A 14,248-nucleotide genomic window follows, 5' to 3' on the forward strand; every position below is an offset into this window, starting at 1 on the left:
TGGACTTGTCAGTTATGTTTCTCAAAGGAGGCCTCCCAGGGAGGGACCACATGGAGGTAAAAAAATAACACTGGCGGCCAGCCAGGTGTAGTGACTCACTCCTGTAATCCCAGCACTTTGGGAGGCTGAGGTGGGTGGATCACAAGGTCAAGAGATCGAGACCATCCTGGCTAACATGGTGAAACCCTGTCTCTACTAAAAATATAAAAATTACTTGGGCATGGTGGTGCGCGCCGGTAATCCCGGGTGCTACACAGGAAGCTGATGCAGGAGAATCGCTTGCACCTGGGAGGTGGAGGTTGCAGTGAGCTGAGATGGCGTCACTGCACTCCAACCTGGCGACAGAGAGAGACTCCATCTCCAAAACAAAACAAAACAAAACAACAACAACAAAAAACACTGGTTGGCCAGGCACAGTGGCTCACGCATGGAATTCCAGCACTTTGGGAGGCTGAGGTGGGCGGATCACAAGGTCAGGAGTTCGAGACCAGCCTAGCCAATATGGTTAAATCTCGTCTCTACTAAAAATACAAAATGAGCCAGGCGTGGTGGCAGATACCTGTAGTCCCAGCTACTCGGGAGGCTGAGGCAGGAGAATCGCTTGAACCCGGGAGGCAGGGGTTGCAGTGAGCCAAGATCGCACCATTGCACTCTAGCCTGGGTGAGACAGCGAGACTCTGTCTCAAAAAAAATAAAATAAAATAAAAAACGATAAAAACCACTGGCTTGTTTTGAGGGATCTGTTCTGAAGCTCATGGGAAGAAGCAAAGGCTCAGTCTTCAAGTAAAAATCAGGTAGCAGGGTTATAAAAATGATTTTTAAAATATACATAAGGGCTGGGCATGGTGACTCATTCCTGTAATCACACTTTGAGAGGCCAAGATGGGTGGATCACCTGAGTTCAGGAGTTCGAGACCAGCCTGGCCAACATGGTGAAACCCCATCTCTACTAAAAAAAAAAAAAAAATTAGTGGGGTGTGATGGCAGGTGCCTGGAATCCCAGCTACTCTGGAGGCTGAGACTGGAGAATCGCTTGAACCTGGGAGACAGAGGTTGCAGTTAGCTGAGATCAGTTGCACCACTGCATTTCAGACTGGGTGACATCGTGAAACTGTCTCAAAAAATAAAAAATAGAAAAATAAAATAGACATAAGAACAATTTCCTCTTACTTTGCATCTGCCAGTCCACAGACCATGCTGGCCTCTGTTTTTCTTTTTTTGAGATGGGGTCTTGCTCTGTCACCCAGATTGGAGTGCAGAGGCACAATCACACAGCTCACTCCAGCCTCGACCTCCTGGGCTCAGGCAATCCTGTCTCAGCCTCCCCAGCAGCTGGGACAACAGGCATGCACCACTGCACCTAGCCACTGTTAGTTTTTAGTTAAGTGTAGAGAGTCCAGCATGGGCCAGGCCTGGTGGCTGATGCCTGTAATCCCAGCATTTTGGGAGGCTTCGGCAGGAGGATCAGTTGAGCCTAGGAGTTTGAGACCAGCCTTGGCAACATAGTGAGACCCTGTCTTTACTAAATAAATAAATAAATAAATATATAAATATATATATATATTAGCTGGGCATGGTGGCATGCACCTGTGGTCACAGTTACTCAGGAGGCTGAGGTGGGAGGATCCCTTGAATCCAGGAGTTCCAGGCTGCAGTGAGCTATAATTATACTTCTGCTGTCTATTCTGGGCAACAGGGCAAGACCCTGTCTCTAAAGCAAACAAACAATTTTTTAAAAATGGTGACAATATCCACACTGACTTAGGGTGACTATAGATTAGGCATAGTTCTGAGTCTTTCCCTCCTTTGACTGTCACTTGTTAGGGAAGAAATGGTTATTACCTACATTTTACAGGTGAGAAGACTGAGGCCCAGGGCAGGGAAGCCTTAATCTAAGGTCTCAGAGCTGTAGGAAGTGGAGCCGGGGTGACACCAGGACTCCTTTTGGAGGAAGACTCAGGAAAGATGCAGAATACGTGTTTTTTTTTTGAAACAGAGTCTTACTGCATCACCCAGGTTGGAGTGCAGTGGTGTGATCTTGGTGATCTTGGCTTACTGCAACCTCTGCCTCCCGGGTTCAAGCGATTCTCTCTTGCCTCAGCCTCCCAAGTAGCTGGGACCACAGGCAGCTAAGTTTTGTATTTTTAGTAGAGGTGAAGTCTTGTCATGTTGACCAGGCTGGTCTCGAACTCCTGACCTCAGGTGATTCACCTACCTCGGCCCCCTAAAGTGCTGGGATTACAGGCGTGAGCCACCGAGCCTGGCCCAGAGTGCAGTTAATCTAATAACAACACCTACTTCTTGAGCGCTTTCTGCCTGCCAATTCTTTTATATTTAAAGGCTCTTGGCATCTGTCTGCTTTTAAAGCTCAGGGCAACCCTGAAAGGTGAGTTCTGGTGCCTTTCTTTCTTTCTTTCTTTCTTTTTTTTTTAGACGGAGTCTCGCCCTGTTGCCCAAGCTAGAGCGCAGTGGCGCTATCTCTGCTCACTGCAACCTCCGCCTCCCAAGTTCAAGCAATTCTCCTGTCTCAGCCTCCTGAGTAGCTGGGACTACAGGCGCTAACCATCATGCCTGGCTAATTTCTGTATTTTTAGTACAGATGGGGTTTCGCCATATTGGCCAGGCTGGTATTGAACTCCTGACCTCAAATGATCCACCTGACTCAGCCTCTCAAACTGCTAGGATTACAGGCGTGAGCCACCGCGCCCAGCCTGGTGCATTGCATTTCTTATTATCCATATTTTCAGTTAAGCAAACTGAGCCTCAGAGTGGAGGAGCTGATTGCTCAAGGTCTGTTTTCCATATGAATATCTGCCTGGTATGTAGCTCACTCACAAAGGAAGAAAAACTTTCTGCCTGGACTGGAAGGGCAAGGAGAAGCCTGTGTGGCCATGGGAGTGGAGGAAACAGCTAAGCACAAAGGCCCAGAGGCTGGAAACTGCTTAGCCTGTAGGAAGAGCAGCAGGGAGGAACCCCAGGGCTGGAGCAGTGTGATTGAGGGGCAGGTGGCTGGAGAGATGGGCAGGGCCTCCTAGGCATGGGGTGACTGACGCACCAGTGGTCTGCAAAAACGGAGCATCACACCTGTGCGCATGAGCTCTCCTGCCCCTTGGGGGGGCCTTCCTTGCCCCTGCAGCTGAACTCCCTACACAGCCTGACACCCATCTTTCCTCAGGCCAACTTTGGCGTGTGGTGCCCCAGGAGTTGATGTACAGATGCCTCAGGACATGCCATGAGGAAGAGAGAGACGAGGTGGGGTGAGTCATGCCTGAAATCCCAGCACTTTAGGAGGCCAAGGCAGGAGGATTGCTTGAAGGCTGGGAGTTAGAGACCAGCCTGGCCAACATAGCGAGACCCTGTCTCTACAAAAAGAGAAAGAAACAGAGAGAGAGAGAAGGAAAAGTGTTTTCTTTGCAAATCTATTCCAATACTTTCATAGAGAAGAGTTTTAGTTTGGTGTTAACCTGTCTTTAATAATCCTCTAAGGACCAGCACAGTGGCTCACGCTTATAATCCCAGCACTGTGGGAGGCCAAGGCTGTAGGATCCCTTGAGCTCAGGAGTTCGAGACCATTCTGGGAAAAACGGCAAGACCCTATCTGTACCAAAAAATAAAAATAAAAAATTAGCCAAGTGCAGTGGCGTGCACCTACAGTCCCAGCTACTTGACAGGCTAAGCAGGGGAGGATCGCTTGAGCTCAGGAGTTCAAGGTTGCAGTGAGCTATCATTTACAAAGGTAGATTGAAATATTATTGATAGGCTGGGCACGGTGACTCACAACTGTAATCCCAGCACTTTGGGAGGCTGAGGTGGGCAGATCACCTGAGGTCAGGAGTTTGAGACTAGTTTGGCCAGCATGGCAAAACCCCATCTCTACTAAAAAATACAAAACTTAGCCAGGCGTCGTGGCGTGCGCCTGTAATCCCAGATACTTGGAAGGCTGATGTAGAAGAATCGCTTGAAACCAGGAGGCGGAGGTTGCAGTGAGCTGAGATGGTGCCACTGCACTCCAGCCTCTGTGACAGAACAAGACTGTCTCCAAAAAAAGAAAAAAATATATTATTGATAATCGCTGCATTGAAGGCCAGGTGCAGTGGTTTACGCCTACAATCCCAGCACTTTGGGAGGCTGAGGCAGGCGGATCACGAGGTCAGGAGTTCGAGACCAGCCTGACCAATATGATGAAACCTTGTCTCTACTAAAAATACAAAAGTTAGCCGGGCGTGGTGGCATGCACCTGTAATCCCAGCTACTCGGGAGGCTGAGACAGGAGAATCGCTTGAACCCAGGAGGCGGAGGTTGCAGTGAGCCGAGATGGCGCCATTGCACTCCAGTCTGGGCAACAAGAGCGAAACTCCGTCTCAAAAAGATAATCGCTGCATCTTACTGCCCAAGTTGCCACAAGCACACGTAACATCTGATGGTGCCAATTCGACTGTCTGCACTTGGAAAATGGCACATTGGAGGCTGCACAGCACCATAAAACTGAAGCCACGAATGCACACAAAAATAAGACCATACAGCATTATGCCTAGTACAGAATACACCCTGAATTCTGTCACAGTTCACTTTATGCAACATTGCAACAGAGTCCTCTCGCTCTTTATTATTATTTTTAATTTTTTTGAGATGGGGTCTCACTCTGTGACCAGGCTGGAGTGCAGTGGCCCGATCTTGGCTCACTGCAACCTCCTCCTCCTGGGTTGAAGCGATTCTCCTGCCTCAGGCTCCCCAGTAGCTGGGATTATGGGCGCCTGCCACCACACCCGGCTAATTTTTGTATTTTTAGTAGAGACAGGGTTTCATCATGTTGGCCAGGATGGTCTGTTCTCTTGACCTCGTGATCCACCCACCTTGGCCTCTCAAAGTGGTAGGATTACAGGCGTGAGCTGCCGCGCCCAGCCATTAATTTTTTTTAAAATTTTGTTTTTAACTTTTAGGTTTGGGGGTAAATGTGAAGGTTTGTTAAATAGGTAAACACTTGTCATGGAGGTTTGTTGTACAGATTATTTCATCACCCAGGTATTAAGCCCGGTACTCAATAGTTATCTTTTTGTTTTTTGAGATGGAGTCTCAGTCTATCTCCCAGGCTGCGGTGCAGTGGCGTGATCTCGGCTCACTGCAACCTCCGGCTCCCGGGTTCAAGCGATTCTCCTGCTTCAGCCTCCCGAGTAGCTGGGATTACAGGCGCCCGCCACCACGTCCAGCCAATTTTTTTATTTTTAGTAGAGACGCGGTTTCACCATGTTGGCCAGTCTGGTCTCGAACTCCTGACCTCAGGTGATCCGCCTCCTCGGCCTCCCATACCCAAAGTGCTGGGATTACAGGAGTGAGCCACCGCGCCTGGCCCCATTATTAGTGAATTTTAACAGTTTTCCGTTTCTTCTGGCCGAACTGTTTGCAATTATAATGCGAATTACGGATAATACTCTGATATTATTCCATGCCGTTCCGTTGTTGCCTACAAAGTTCGCGCTGGAGAACCGCGCAATTGCGTTACAAAAAGAAAAAAATCACACAAAAAGACACAATGTTTTAAGAAAGTTTACGAATCGTGTGCCGGACCGCGGGTTGAACAAGCTTGATCTAAAACTTGCAGGAATCTCTAGACAGGATCATTGCTTCCCCTCTGCTCCAGCTCTGGTTACAGAAAGCTGAGAGTGACTAGGTCTAGGTGTTTGTGTGGGGTGGGGTGGGGAGATGCCTCCTCTATCGGACTCAGAGGACGCGCGGCGGGAACAGCCAGTAGGTGCCTAAGGCGAGTGTATCTCGAGAGAAGCGATCAACAGCTGCCGGTCTGCGCCTGCGCGCGGCGGGGGCGTGGCCCGGGGCGAGTGGGGCAAAGGAGGCAGCCGGCAGCGGCGCGCGCAGGTGTTACTGGTTGTGTCGGGTCACGTGGGCGCGCAGGCGCAGCGCGGTGCAGCCCGTTCGCTCACACAAAGCCCAGACGCGGAGAAAATGGCGGCAGGGGTCGAAGCGGCGGCGGAGGTGGCGGCGACGGAGATCAAAATGGAGGAAGAGAGCGGCGCGCCCGGCGTGCCGAGCGGCAACGGGGCTCCGGGCCCTAAGGGGTGAGTATCCCACGGTCCTTTGCCACGGGTAAGGGTTCCTCTCCGCGGCCGACGCGGGCGGCGGCTCCGTTAGGTCTGTTGGCGGCCTAGCCCCGGCGCGGCCTCGGCCCCGGCTGTTCCCGTACCGCCTGCCCAGGGTAGCGGCGTCCAGGGCCGTGAGCGGGGAGCCGGGGGAGCCTCCAGAATCGTCCCCTACCCCGGGCCTCGAGCCTCGGCACCCTCAGTCCCTCCAGGCCGGGGCCAACCCCGTCGTCGAGGCCTCAGGCCCAGCTGCTGCGCATGGGGGTTGATGGCGCGGGCCCGGACCGGAGAGCCTCCGAGGCCTACCCGACCGCTCCCTGGGAGGGTGACCTCGGGGGCCGGGTTTCAACCCCCCGTCCCCTCTCCTCCCGGGGTCTGTTTTCCGATCCGTAACGTGGGGGGAGGAGAGGGGGTGCGCGCCCGGGGCCTCGCGCGCAGTCAGCCCGAGTCAACGGTAACCGAGCGAGGGAAGCGTCAGGAAGGGCCGCGAGGCCGGGTCGGGGGGCTCCCCTCCTGCCCCGCCCCTTAGTCCCCGCGCGCCGACCGCGCTCCGCGGGAAGTGCCTCCCTCGGAACCGCCCCTCGCCCCACGCTCTGGCCCTGGCTCAAGTCCCTCGCCGCTTCCCGCTCCTCCTCCCCGGGTGCGCCGCAGGTATTAGTGGAGAAATGGGATCTGCTGCTCAGCGTTCACCCTCGGAAGCAGGCAGATACGAAGTCGGGGGAGGAATCCCCTTTTTCCCGTGTTTCGGGGAAGCTGTTCTGTCAGGAGGCGGGTTCATTTATTTCCAGACTTCATCAGCTTTTCGAGTCCTGCTCGGGGCTCTCTGACTCCTTGGCTTTTAAAAGTTTCTTTAAAGGAGGAAGCATCGACTTGTGCCCCGGTGAAACTCATTCATTCTGATTACAGACCCTTGAGAGAGACAGAGAGGTTTTGGCTCCAAGATCAGCGGCCGGGAAGGAAGGGGAAGCCTGGGTACACATTGAATTTCCCAGACATTTATTTCATTGTGGTAAAATAGACATAACGTAGACTTTGCCATTTTAACCATTTTTTAAGCGTATAATTCAGTGGCATTGAGTACACTGACTCAGTGTGCTGTAACCGTCACTGCTTCATGTCCAGAACTTTTTCATCATCGGAAACAGAAAGTGTAGCTATTAAATACTAACTCCCTCCGTTTTGTTTCCTTTCTGTCTGTGATTTTGCCTTCCTCATATTGTAATGTGTGAAGCCTAGTTTATGGAGATTAAAAGTGAATGCGGTTGAGCACTTATATATTTAATTTTTTTCTTTGAGACAGGGTCTCGCTCTGTTACCCAAGCTGGGATGCAGTGGCACGATCACAGATCACTGCATCCTCGAACTCCTGGGCTCAATCGATCCTTCCATCTCAGCCTCCTGAGTATCTGGGATCACAGGCGCGGCACCACCATGCCCAGCTAATTTTTTGAAGAGAGGAGGTCTCCGGGTGTTGCCCAGGCTGGTCTGAAACTCCTGGGTTCAAGCCATCCTCCTGCCTAGGCCTTCCAAAGTGCTGAAATTACAGGCTTGAGCTACTGCGCCCTGCCTAGTTGAGCGCTTAGGTTAAGAACGTTCCCTAAGTGCTAGCTATATTGGTAGATAATAAATCCGGAGAAAATTCCAGATTCTTTCCCTCCTTAAGTAGGGAGAAATAAAATACCATGGTTACTGGCCCTTAGAAATGAGAAAAACTTCCTCTATTCTCAGCATTTTACTATTGAAAACTCTGGGAAGGAATGTGTTAATTTTGACTTTTTCAGCATCTACGGAAGCTGGTAGGATTTCTGAGGGTGGTATTTGGAGGGCTTTAAGATAAATTTATTTACCGTATGCAGGAAGGAGTGCTGGTAGAACCTTGCTAGATGATAGGGTAAATTAATAGATTATAGCATCTGGGGTGCATTTCTCAAATTTTCCATTTTCCCCTGTCCATTTTCAAATAGTCATTTTGTGACTGAGTCATTTTACAAATACATGTGGACTGTTGGAACCTGAAAATTGTAGAATAAAATAGCCGTTGTGAGAAAGAGGCTCAAAGTCTCAAAGTCTAGTACTAGCTTCATAGAGGATAGTTTAGGAAGCTGGCAACACTTGGATATTTTTGATAGGGCCTGTGGAAAACTTTTTTTTTTTTTTCATTACAAGTCTTAAGGAAATCTCTTTAGAAGCCTATACTTCTGCACTCCATGCAGAGTGGAGAGGCCATTAACATATTTGTTGTAAGGTAATTATGCTGTGATAGAAGTTAGTGGAGTTGCTTGGTAGAAAGAATGGAGGAGGTGACCTCCGCCACCTGCTGGGGGCAGGGACCTGTTCCTCCATGACAGGAAGACGTGTGGAAGTGGAGGAGAAGAAGATGGTTGGGGAGAGGCAGAGAAGAGAGTATCCAAAGAGCAGAGATTTCAGTGTATGCTTTATCGAGAACTGAAGTTGTGCTGGGTGTAGTGGCTCACACCTGTAATCCCAGCACTTTGGGAGGCTGAGGTGAGAGGACTATTTGAGCTCAGGAGTTCAAGACCAGCCTGGGCAACATGGTGAAACCCTGTCTCTACCAAAAAAACAAAACAAAACAAAACAGGCTGGGCCCGGCGGCTCACGCCTGTAATCTCAGCACTTTGGGAGGCCGAGGCGGGCGGATCACGAGGTCAGGAGATCGAGACCATCCTGGCTAACACGGTGAAACCCCGTCTCTACTAAAAATACAAAAAATTAGCCAGGCGTGGTGCCGGGCTCCTGTAGTCTCAGCCACTGGGGAGGCTGAGGCAGGAGAATGGCGTGAACCTGGGAGGCAGAGCTTGCAATGAGCCGAGATTGGGCCACTGCACTCCAGCCTGGGCGACAGAGCGATACTCCTTCTTAAAACACAAACAAACAAGAACACTGAAGTTGCTATAGAGTTTTAAGGTTGGAGCACTGGCAGCCAGCTGATGGGCAGTGAATTTGGATTTTTATCTTGAAAGCCTTTGAGAGACAGGAGGAAAATAGAAACTTGGTTCTTTGGAATTCTTTCTCTACCAGGAGTGGAGTGTGCAGTAGACCACAAATGCAGTGAGCTAGCAAGCTTGATCTGGGAACCCAGGTTGGAAATCTTGTTTTGCAGTTACTTCTCTCCTGGGTGTGAGAATAGGATTTGCTTAATTTTGATGAGAAGTCTGTTCCAATTAAAGTCAGCCAAGATTCAGAGTTAGGGTATAGTCAGGGGAAAAAAAGTTCATTTTAGGGGAATGTATAGGTTTTTAAAATTTTTTTAAATGTATCATATATAAAATAAATGACTTAACCTGCTCCCCTTCCTGAGTAATTTTTTTTTTTTTGAGATGGAGTCTCGCTCTGTCGCCCAGGCTGGAGTGCAGTGGCGCGATCTCAGCTCACTGCAAGCTCCGCTTCCCGGGTTCACGCCATTCTCCTGCCTCAGCCTCACGAGTAGCTGGGACTACAGGCGCCTGCCACCATGCCTGGCTAATTTTTTTAATATTTTTTTAGTAGAGATGGGGTTTCACTCTGTTAGCCAGGATGGTCTCGATCTCCTGACGTCGTTATCCGCCCGTCTTGGCCTCCCAAAGTGCTGGGATTATAGGCGTGAGCTACCACACCCGGCCCCTTCCTGAGTAATTTTGTGGGTGAATAAGAAACAGATGGATTGGTTATTTATAAAAATAAAAATATATATTTAGGGTAGATTCCTGAGGAGGTACTGTTAGAGTTGACTCCATTTGACAATGAAGAAAACTTTCGTTTTAAACACTTAAACCCAGGTTCAGGAACTTGACCTAAAGACTCCAGGGGAGGCCCTCCTGACTCCCAGGCAGCTTGCTGCTTTCATGATACTACCTTGGTAACCACTCAGTAAACAGCCGTTTGAATTGTTTTATTTAAATCACTTTCTCTATACAGTGCATTCGAGTGTTTGCTGTACTTTAAAGAGTGATTGTTTATTCAGTAAAAAGGATTTTGGAGACACGTCAGATTGTGAGCTCAAGATTAGAAGACAGGGTTTTGGATTATTTGAATGCATGCTGCCAGGCCTTTGCTTTCACTCAGCTCTTTGATTTTATTCTGGTTAGGGAAAGAGCTACTAGCCTGCAAAGATTAGCTTGCTTGTTTTTTTGGGAGGGGGGGTTCTCCAATGGACTTCCCCATTACCATATTTTGCAGTCATAGGGTTGAAAGCTAAATTGTCCCTTTGCTAGTCTGTAATGATTATAATGCCTAGGTTTTCTCAGCCTTGGCTCTGGTTTGCTAGTTTTAAAGCCTGAACAGTAGAAGGCTAGGAGTGAATCAGTCCCCCTCTCTACCCTTCTCAATAAAATTATTGGTAGAAAAATACATCATTGCCTCACTGTGTGCTAAGAGTCTCTTTTAAAGCTGTAAGCATGTAGGTAGTAGCCTCCATAGGACCGAGGCCTAGTGACGACATGGTGACCCCAGCTCTTAGCCACATGCAGTACTGCTTCCCTAGATGAGCTGCTTTTTGTTTTGCCATTCTTTGTTGATTGTCACAGTGTCCCTCTGAGCTACCATGCATACAGGTTGCCCTGGTTTTGCTGGTAAAGCGCTAGAGACAGAAAGAGCTTGAGTCATGTGGGTAGTTCAGTGGTGACCTTGGAGCTGGAATGGTGCTGTGAATAGTGCTCTCCACACCTTACATGCATTAGAGCAGCGCAGGACTTAAGGGATTTCTGTGAAGAATCACTTTATATAAGGGATGGTTCTCACACGGGCAGAGGGGTCCTTGTCCCTCAGGAGATGTGATCACAATTTCAGGGTATTGGGATTGCCATTTCAAACTGCACCCTTTCCTTGATTAGAAACTCCAAAAGTAGTGAGTTTTACGCATGGGAACAGCATGGAGACCTTAAGAGAGGGTAGGCAGTCACTATTTGGTGGTGGTCTTTTGCAGATTAGGCACTCAATCTTTTTATTAGGGTTTTTTTGTTTTTTTTGTTTTTTGAGATGGAGTTTCACTCTTGTCCCTCAGGCTGGGGTGCAGTGTACGATCTCTACTCACTGCTACTCCAGCTCCTGGGCTCAAGCTATCCTTCCACCTCAGCCTTCTGAGTAAATAGGACCACAGGCACATGGTACCATGCCTAGCTAATATTTTGTAGAGATGGGGTTATACCATGTTGCCCAGGCTGTTCTTGAACTCCTGAGCTCAAGTGATCCGCCCACCTTGGCCTCCCAAAGTGCTGGGATTACAGGCATTAATCGTATTTTTAATTCAATTTAATTATTATTATTATTATTATTTTTTGAGATGGAGTTTTGCTCTTGTTGCCCAGGCTGGAGTGCAGTGGCGCTATCTCACTTCACTGCAACCTCCGCCTCCTGTTCAAGTGGTTCTCCTGCCTCAGCCTCCCAAGTAGCGAGTAGCTGGGATTACAGGCACCCGCCACCATGCCCGGCTAATTTTTGGTTTTGTTTTGTTTTGTTTTTGAGACGGAGTTTCACTCTTGTCGCCCAGGCTGGAGTGCAATGGCATAATCTCGGCTCACTGCAACCCCCGCCTCCTGTGTTCAAGCAATTTTCCTGCCTCAGCCTCCCGAGTAGCTGGGATTACAGGCGCCTGCCAACACGCCTAGCTAATTTTTGTATTTTTAGTAGAGACGGGGTTTCGCCATGTTGGCCAGGCTGGTCTCAAACTCCTGACCTAAGATAATCCACCTGCCTCAGCCTCCCAAAGTGCTGGGATTACAGACGTGAGCCACCGTGCCTGGCCTAATTTTTGTATGTTTAGTAGAGACAGGTTTCCACCATGTTGGCCAGGCTGGTCTTGAACTCCTGACCTCAGGTGATCTGCCCGTCTCGGCCTCCCAAGGTGTTGGGATTACAGGTGTGAGCCACCGCGCCCAGCCAAAAGTTAAAAAGACTTGCAGAGTTAAGTTTTTATATGTACGTATACATATACATGGACTAGAGAAGAATCTTCCCCTAATTTTGTCCTGAAGATAGTGACAAAATAGGATAGGACATGTTAAAAAAAGAGCTTTTCAGGACATCACTTTTATACTATCACATCATCTAAACTTGAATATGTCCCTCCCCTTCCCCTTCCCCTTCCCTTGCCGAGACAGGGTCTCCCGCTGTTACCCCGGCTGGAGTGTAGTGGTGCAATCATGGCTCACTGTACCCTTAACCTCCTGGAGCCAGACTGTCTTCTTTCTGCATAGCTGGGACCGCAGTCGTGCACCAACATACCTGGCTAATTTTTTGTATTTTTTTTGTAGGGACATGGTTTTGCCATGTTACCCAGGCTGGTCTCAAGACTCCTGGATTCAAGCACTCAGCTCACCTCAGCCTCCCAAACTGCTGGGACTACAGGCATGAGCCACCATGGCCAGTCTGCTTGAATATGTGTCTCGAATGATATTTCTTTGAGGGTCATTCTCTACAAGTCTGTCAAGAATTAGTTGGTGGTGGTAGATTTCCAAAAAGGTCAATTTTTTAAAAGTTGGAAATGACAAGAGATAGTTCTAATCTCTTTACTGAGGAAACCTCTCAGAGGGAATGATTAGCCAGGGAAGGATTTGTTTGCAGAGGTGCTGTGCCCATTAAGCATGGTGAGAGCCGCTTTCTCAATGGTGAGTCATGTGATGTGGATTAACCCCAAACCAAATGCTCAGCTTCTGTGGTTAGATTGGGTACTTTATTCGTAGCCATGGTATGCACCTGTGGAATATAGGTTAGACACTTTGTTACCTGCTTTGGCTGTAATTATTTATTTATACATTTTGTAGTTTGTAGGTGAGCTTAAGCAGTCTGGTGAAAGACTGGAAATAATTCATCATGGACTCTGTGTCAGAATGTTTTTTATTGTAAATCTTAAAGTATTTGGGACTTCAAAAGTAACAATATTAAAATTCATTTCCATCTGTGAATCCTCTGGTGGACCATGATGTGTAGATTCTCTTATGTTTTATGAGTTTTTCTAACACAGTTGTCGTCATTTTCCAGGAAAGAGTAGGAGATGATTTGGCAGATAGATTTTGTTTGGCAGACTTTGGTGAAGGACTTTCTTTTGGAGTAGACAAGTGGCCTGGGTAACAGTTGTAGGTCTCCTGTGGGACCTGCTTTGTGGTGTGAAGCTAGTCTTGTGGACTCAGGTAGATTGCGTTCTAGGCATCTAGGGATTGGAGCCGCCATAACATCACCTTATCTGCCAGCCCGTGGGAAGGGAAGCCTGTTGATTGTGTATTGGTATAGTTGAGATCACAGAGGAAGCTGCTTTCCTTGGTTTTACCTTGTGTTGATTTGGGTGTAGCTCACACCAGTGATACCTCTGCTGGGATACCACTTGGCACTCTTGTGTTTGGGGACTACACAAAGTTGCTGACTTTAAAATTTTTCCAAGTAAATATGTTACTATTTTTGAGACAGGGTCTTGCTTTGTCAACCAGGCTGGAGTGCAGTGGTGCAATCATAGTTCACTGCAATCTTGACCTCCTGGACTGGAGCCATCCTCCCAGCTCAGCCTCCTGAGTAGCTGGGACTACAGGTGCACGACACCACACTCAGATAATTATTATTATTTTTGAAAATAAAGACAGGGTCTTATTTGTCGAACTCTTGGGTTTAAGTAAGATTCTCCTGCCTTGACCTCCCAAAGTGCTGGGATTATAGGTGTGAGCCACCATACCTGGTCTCAAGTGAATACTTTCGTTTGTTTGTTTTGAGACAGAGTCTCATGTCACTCAGGCTGGAGTGCAATGGTGCGGTCTCAGATCACTGCAACCTCCGCCCCCCGGGTTCAAGCGATTCTCCTGCCTCAGTCTCCTGAGAGGTGGGATTACAGGCATGTGCCACCACGCCCAGCTAATTTTTGTATTTTTAGTAGAGATGGAGTTTCAGCATGTTGGCCAGGCTGGTCTTGAACTCCTGACCTCAAGTGATACACCTGCCTCAGCCTCCCAAAGTGCTGGGATTACAGATGGGAGTCACCACACCTGGCCTCAACTAAATAACATTTTAAAATAGTAGCTTCTCCAGCTACTATCTGGTGTTTCTTCCACGGAAGAAAGTTGCATCCCAGAATAAAGATCGGCTCTTCAGTTAAAGATACTTTTATAAATCATGAATACTGTAGTCTTGGCTTTTTGTTTTTTTTTTTTTCTTCCAGTTTTGTCATGGATCACAAA

The 14,248-nt window shown here is 48.5% G+C and overlaps 1 protein-coding gene across 9 annotated transcripts in view; it reads left to right on the forward strand.

Annotated features, from left to right (window-relative positions):
* The first annotated feature begins 5,838 nt into the window (after window positions 1–5,838).
* The window catches only part of HNRNPM (heterogeneous nuclear ribonucleoprotein M), a 44,146-nt gene continuing 35,736 nt past the window's right edge, over window positions 5,839–14,248 (forward strand). For 3 of the 9 annotated variants that reach the window (XM_063800493.1, XM_063800497.1, XM_063800501.1), the window contains exon 1: window positions 5,935–6,071. Coding sequence is in view for 1 of the 9 variants with exons in the window: in XM_009434557.5 (XP_009432832.1) it covers window positions 5,959–6,071 (113 nt within the window). In the remaining 8 variants the exon portion in view is untranslated. Of the gene's footprint in view, window positions 6,072–14,248 lie in introns of all 9 variants that reach the window. The other 6 variants (XM_063800490.1, XM_063800498.1, XM_063800494.1 and 3 more) reach the window with 6 other exon arrangements.

The sequence above is a fragment of the Pan troglodytes genome, chromosome 20, assembly GCF_028858775.2.
Source record: "Pan troglodytes isolate AG18354 chromosome 20, NHGRI_mPanTro3-v2.0_pri, whole genome shotgun sequence".
NCBI classification, from domain to species: Eukaryota; Metazoa; Chordata; class Mammalia; order Primates; family Hominidae; genus Pan; species Pan troglodytes.